This window comes from Ursus americanus, chromosome 21, assembly GCF_024610735.1.
Source record: "Ursus americanus isolate L20-20 chromosome 21, mUrsAme1.1.p, whole genome shotgun sequence".
In the NCBI taxonomy this organism is placed as follows: domain Eukaryota; kingdom Metazoa; phylum Chordata; class Mammalia; order Carnivora; family Ursidae; genus Ursus; species Ursus americanus.
The window spans coordinates 37,794,071-37,800,760 of record NC_142147.1 but is presented as its reverse complement, the minus strand read 5'-3'; the positions used below and the strand labels follow the sequence as shown (position 1 = coordinate 37,800,760).

Here is a 6,690-nt window from a genome sequence, read left to right as displayed (position 1 = left end):
GGGTGAGATCACGGTCTCCTTGTCTAAAAGAAAAGAAAGCATGCCTGTGAACTTTTAAAACAAACTTGCATAAACAATCACAAAGAAAAAAAGATACAGAGAGGGGGCAGAAGAAAAGGGGAAAAGAAACACAAGAAAAGGACACACACACAAAAAAAAAAAGGAAGGAAGGAAAGAAAGAAGGAAGGAAAAAAGGAAGGAAAGAGGCCGGGGTTTGCAGCTCCCGGAACGCTCAGGCAGCCAGTCCCAGGGCGCAGGGCTCCGGCCCTCGCCGGGACTATCGGACGCGGGGCCCAAGGGAGTCCCCGGGCCCCAGCCGGCGCGCCCAGGAGCAGCGCCACCTCGGGGACCGTGGGCCTGGCGGCCGCCCCCGCACCCCCACCAACGCCGCCCGGCAGCGCCCGGAGCCAGCCCCGCCGCGGCCGCCCCATTCCCGGCCCAAGAGCTGGCCCAGGGAGACGCAATCGAGCCCGCAGCGCATCGATGCGCCGCCGCCCGCGCCGCTCCGGCTCCGGCTCCCGCTCAGCTGCCGCCGCCCGGGGGTCGTCCCAATGAGCTCCGGCCCACCCGCGCTCTCGCGGTCGCCCGTAAGTGAGCCCGCGTCGCCCTGCCGCCAACGCAGCCCCGCCAGCTCCTCCTCTCCGCGGCCGGCCGGTCCGGCCCGCTCGGCGCCTCAGCGACCCCAATCACCCAATCAATAATCAATTCTTTTCGCCCAGTACTGCTGGCAAGCTGGGCGCTGGGCGCGGTGGCCCCCTCTCGGGGGCGCCCCGGGGCGGGGGATGGGCTTGGGAGCCCGAGTTCCTTCCCCCGCCCCCGTCCCGCCCTCGGATCTGCCAGCTCTAAGGGTGGGGGGCGCGGCCCGGCGCCTAGGGGGCGAGGGGCGGGGTGGGGGTGGAAGGACCGCGATCTTCCCAGGCAGAGGAGGAAACTTGGAGGCACCCCCTCCCACACCGACCCCCGGGACGGGCCCGGGAAAGTTTGCCCGGGAAAAAAAAAAATTGGGGGAAGTGGCGGCGGCGGGTCCCGGGGGAGGAGCCCGGGTGGCGCGGGGTCTGAGAGCAGCCCCCACCCACTCCGGCCCGCGCCCGCCTCCTCCCTCGAGGGCGCCGGCGCCCGCCCGCGGGCCCTGGCATCCCCGGGGGCGCGGGCCCAGGCCCGGGGAGCGAGCTGGGGGCTTTGGACGCGGCGGGTGGAGAGGAGTGCGGCTCGGGCGGGGCAGCGGGGGGCGGCCAGGGGGCTAGGCCGGGTGGGGAAGCGGGGCGGGCTGGGGTAAGCTAGCGCCCCGGGACGAGCTGGGCCGGGCGGGCGCCGCGCCCCAGCGTGCGCGCACTGGGCGGGGGCGGAGGGGCGGCACCCCTTCCCCGGACGGGGCGGGGGTCCTAGACAGGCTTGGGGCCGGGAGTGGGGGCGCGGCGCCCCCGCGGGCGGGCGAGTGACACGATCATCTCCTTTTCCTTTAAGCTTGCCTGTTGCCGACGCCGCCGCTCCAGCCGCGCCGCGGGCAGAAGACTGGACCGCTGAGCCCCGGGCCGCGGCGGCGGCTGAGCGCCCCCCCCGGATGCCGTGACCCCCTGCCCGGGGGTGGGGGCCGGGGCAGGACCGGCTGGGGCCGCTCCCGCGCTCCTCCTCCCACCCCTCTGCCCGCCTTCTCCCTCTCTCCCCGCCCCCCGGCCCCGAACCCCGCGCACCTCGTCTGGGGACGGGGCGGGGGGGGGCAGGGCCGCCGTTCCTCCCCGCCCCCTCCTCCTCGGGCCTCTGGAGCGATTTGTCAAACTTCCCATTCCGCCGGCAGCGCGGTCCTCCTCCTCCTCCTCCTTCACCACCTCCTCCTCCTCTGCCTCCTCCTCCCCCCGCGCTCCTCCCTCCCCGCGCCTCCCTCGCCCGCCCTCCTTCTTCCCTCCGCACGTTCGGGGATCGCGGCGGAGCGCGGAGAGGGGGGGACGCGGAGAGCCGGGGCGCAGCAGCATCCTGCGGGCGGCCGCTCTCCGGGGGGGAGGCTGAGAGCCGGCCCGCCTCGCCCCCCCGCGGGCCCGCCGCCCCTCCCTCCCTCTCCTCAGCCCGGCAGCGGCGGCGGCGGCGGCGGCAGTGGCAGTCGCCGGAGGAGCATCATGCCGAGGAGGAAGCAGCAGGCGCCCCGGCGCGCAGCAGGTACGAGCCTCTTCCCCTTCCTCCTCCTCTCCTCCTCCTCCTCTTCCTCTTGCCGCGGTGCGCCTCCGGCCGGCCGCGACCCCGCTCTTCGCCCCACTCCTCGCCCCTCTCCCTCTGCCGGCGCAGAGTAACTCCGGGGCGCCAAGCTCGCTCGCTGCTCCGCTCTCTGGGTGCGTGCGCCCGCCTCGCGTCCCGGGCGCCCCCCGGACGCCCCGCCGCGCTAGCCCTGCTCCGGCTCGCACCCACTTCAGGAGCCGCGCGCGCTCGGGGCCAACTGAGCCGGGCTGGGTCCCTGCCTCTTCAGCTCTCCGGCTGCGGAGGGGATGGGAAGGAGCCCTCTTCGGTCTCTTTCTGTGGGGGGCGGGCGGGGTCACCTGAGTTCCCTGGGACACCTTCCGTGTCCTCCCGCGGCCGGCCGGCCGGGGACAGCCCGGTGTCTGCGAGCGAAAGAGAGCCAGCGAGTGAGCGAGCGGGTCCCTTCGGCCACCTTATTGCTAATCCGATTGATTCTTCATTTATTGGGCCCAACGCGGGCAAGCCGTGGAAGCCAGAGCGCACAGGGTCTGGGTATTGTCAGATGACTGTCAAGTCAACGTTAGATGCTGGCGTTCCCTCTATCCCTGTTTGTTTTCCCTTACCCCCACCCCCTCCTTGCACTGCTTCTCCCACCCGCATCTCCTCGTAGCACTTAGTTCTGGGACGTGTCTGTGTACTTCCACCCCCCCCCTTTTTTTTTGCCAGGAGTGTCAACTCCTGTTAAGACTGAGTCGATTTTTTTTTTCTCTTTTCTGGAAAAAGCATCATTGAAAACAAAACAAAACCCACACACATAACATTATTTTGCAATAATGTCAGTTGGGGGCATGTTGCCTGGAAGAAGGGTTTCTGGCCCTTTGCCACCCTTGATTTGATGACTGATTGATCGCCCGTCATGCTGCTGCCTTTGATCTATTCATTCCCAATAAACATCAATAAATCACTCCCAATGGTGAGGCCAAGCTCTGTGACGTCACTAGGGCCCTGTCAGTGCAACTTCGGGGATTTGGGACGGATTGCTGAGAGGACCACATATGGACGGGATGTATTTTGATATGAGTAACACTCAGATGTGCAGAGGTTCAGATGCTGCTTTTAACAGGAGGGTTAAGTGGAGGTTCATTTCTTTTCTTTTCTGTTCTTCCCTTTTGGTGGAAGAAGGGAGAGCAGAGCGAAGGGTCAGGGCATTGCCTGGCGCCCTTCTTGGATGAAGGCGTTGTGCCCATGCTGCTGCCCCTGAGTGCATGTGGCAGCCCTGGGGGTGACGGTGATGGTCATTTCCATCGTGTGAGCCGGCACTGCCCGTGGAGCTCGCACATTGGCCGCACTCTGAACTGGAGTCTCCTTACACAGGGTCACGCAGAGGGACTGCTCTTCTTTCTTCTCCCAGAAAATGGACTTTCTTGTTCGTGTCTTAAGAAAATCCTCGAAGAAAACAGATGTGGTTTGGGGGCATAGAATGCAGGTTTTGCTCTCTGTCCTCAGTGTTGCCCAAATTCAGGAAGTTTGAAAATCCCAGCGGTGGTTCTAGAGAGGGTGCTGGCACTCCAGTCACCTCCTGGCGGATACTTCTTGCCCATCCCTCTTCTTCTCCTTTAAATTCCAAGCTCAAGCAATGAGCTTATCTACCCAAAATAAACTCTAAAAGTTTGGAGGACTCCTTCACAAAGTTGGGCAGTAGGAGTGTCTTGGGCTTCTTCCAGTCTTTTAAATTTTTTCTTTCCTTTCTGGATGCACATTTTAAGGTATCTGTGTGCCTCAATCAAATGAACCATATGTGATTACATCTTTACATTTAGTTTAGAACTCTCTCTACGGTTGCTTCATCTTTTCTCCTCCACCTTGCCAATCTGAGACTCTTACAGGATAACTTTCTGCTAAAAATATTAACGAAGGAGGAAATGTACCGTTGATTTTATTTGTTTTTTTTTTTTCTTTCCCTAAAGCAACCTGTTCACTAACCTTTTTGCACCTTTTCAAAAGCCAGCCAGGAAATCTCAGGTCAGTTAAGAAATATTCATTATATAAAAACTTGACTGCCCGGCTAATAGGAGATGGAAGAATGGTTTTGCTCTATCAAAATGACCCGTCAAAACGACTTTGTTTCATATTTGATTTAATTGTCTCTCTCCTGACAGGCACATTCATCAATAGCTTAATGGTCAATCAGAAGTTAGCAGCGTGAGTGCTTTCTTTCTTTCCCATACCCTGGTTTTGGATTTACTTTATCAGAATGCCTCTGCCTAATGGACGTGTGGAGGAGGGGGTGGAAAATGTCTGAAGGGCTACTGATTTAAGAAGAGGGGAGGGATAAAAAAAAAAAAAACCCTCCACATTTAGGCCAGCTTTAAGTATGCACAGGCCAATAAGTGAGCTGCCTGAGGTTTTTGTTTGTTGCTTGGTTTGGGTGGACGAGAAACTTCCCATTTTTTCCCTCCTGTTTTTAGTTCTCACAGCTGCAAGTTATAAGGTGCATGCCCGCCTCTGTGGCATCCTAGGAGTGATGACAAATTGATTGCTTTGCACTGATAGAGAGTGGGAAACAGAAAGATGTCTGCTGATTGGTAACTGGAAATCCAGTCCCCAGCAACCTTGAGAATACTCGAGAATTTTTTTTTCCCCTCCAAACTGAAAGGTCCGCTCAGCCATAAAAAAAGAAAAGTTGTTTTGCCAGCTTCATTAGTGTTCACCTAATTAGCTGTAAACCTGATGGATTCCTGACAGCTTTAATGATTGGAGATGACAAGCTCGACGCAGTGTCATCTAGCAGAATTAGGTTTGCAGCTAGTTTGATGTAATCAAGTTGATATTACACAGTCCTGGCTGCCTTTAGTTGTGCATTAACTCAATTTTCTGCTGCAGGTGACAAATGGGCTTTGGTACCTGGATAATCATGTCATAGGAATTAGGGCCCTTTTAATGGTCTGGGGTAGAATAACAACCACAAAGGGCTGAGAGCTGGGTAGAGAGTGCAGACCTAGCACACAGGTGCACACAGCCTTCATATCTAGGCCAAATGTAACATTGCTCTCCAGAAGGCCAGAGCAGCCTCCAAGAATCCCTGAAAAGACGTATTTCTGTACTTTAGGATTTTCTTTCTTTCTTTCTTTCTTTCTTTCTTTCTTTCTTTCTTTCTTTCTTTCTTTCTTTCTTTCTTTCTTTTTTTATAGAAATTATGCATGGCTTCATGGTGTCTGTTCTCAAAGGGAGAGAGACGTTTCTTCACCTGCTGAAGAGAAACCTGGGCAGGAGTGTCCTTTCTCCAGGCGTGTCATTTCAAAGGGCCATACATTTGTGCTGGCCAGATGTTCCTGCCTCAGGGGAGGAGGGTTGGAGAGGACAGTGTCCTTCAGGCAAAATGACCATTGTCCCTTGCTCAATGCGGGACTCTTACCTGGGCGTGACTTTTTTTTAAACAAGTGTGTTTTGAAGATGCCAGAAAAAAAAATGAAAGCAGTATTTCATAGCAGACAACATTTTATCCATTCATATCCATTTTCGGGGGGGGGTAGGGACTGTAAAATCTTTAAAAAAATTGCCTCAACTTGCAAAAAAAAAATAGCCTCGGTGAACCACAACTTGCCATTGACCTTTCGAGTCTCATTCGTTGAAAGAGAATCATATTCTAAGGAGTTCTTGGGTGGTCACATCAAGAGGGGAAACCTTTAAGCATCTTGATGTTTGTAAAAATAGTTTGAACCCCTTAGGTTCTGCAGCTGTTCCAGATCACTGTGGGTCCCCCGGGGGGGCAGGGTGGACTTGCAGTGGCAAGGCAGGGCGGGTTCGCAGCGCCAGTGGATGTGGGCATGCCTAAAACGTAGTGCGTCTGGTGCTGTCCACTACTGCCGTCCAGGCCTTCGGAAGGCTCGTCCACACACTGGGCAGCTCCTCTTCTCTGTCGGAGGCACGTGGAGCATTCAGGAGGGCATTTCAGCATTAGCCCTGGGATTGTATTTGCTCTCAAGCTTGCCACACATTTCTCCTTCGGACAGGTATTCTGCCCTGTAGCAAGGTGACAAGATGACTGGTTCGGGCTGCTCTGTGATCCGACCCCCACCCCCGCCCGCCCATTTTCCTACAAAATGTGGAGGAACGATGCACATTTTAAAAAGGAAAATCAAGAAGATGAAGGAAAGAAACAAAGAGGGCAGGAGGCAAGGCTCTCCCCCTGGACATCCACCTAGGGAAGAGAATCTTCTAGAATCAGCTGCTGTGCCCCCATTATCTTGACAACTGTCAGTTAGGGCTTCAGTGCTCTCCAGGGCCACACTTGATTGTGAGCGGTGGATGTTGTCATTTTGTTCTCAGCGTTGCCTTGAGCGCGCTCATAAGCAAGAGATCGTCAGTAACGGACCGATCAGCAGCTCTTCCCCAAATTGTCTCACAGGTCTGCCTTTTTCCTCTTTTTACCAAAGATTGTTCTGTAAAGGGATTAGACTGCAAGATGACTGCTCAGGGCCGTGGGGGCACCGGGAAGCCCAGGCGAGGTCCCAGAATTTAAGC

At 56.9% G+C, this 6,690-nt stretch overlaps 1 protein-coding gene across 1 annotated transcript in view; it reads left to right on the top strand.

Moving 5' to 3' along the window:
- The first annotated feature begins 1,764 nt into the window (after positions 1–1,764).
- Positions 1,765–6,690, top strand: part of TSHZ3 (teashirt zinc finger homeobox 3) — a 69,147-nt gene continuing 64,221 nt past the window's right edge. Inside the window, exon 1 of the mRNA XM_045796132.2 lies at positions 1,765–2,151. Within this exon, the coding sequence (XP_045652088.1) occupies positions 2,112–2,151 (40 nt within the window). The 5' untranslated portion in view covers positions 1,765–2,111. The remainder of the gene's footprint in view (positions 2,152–6,690) is intronic.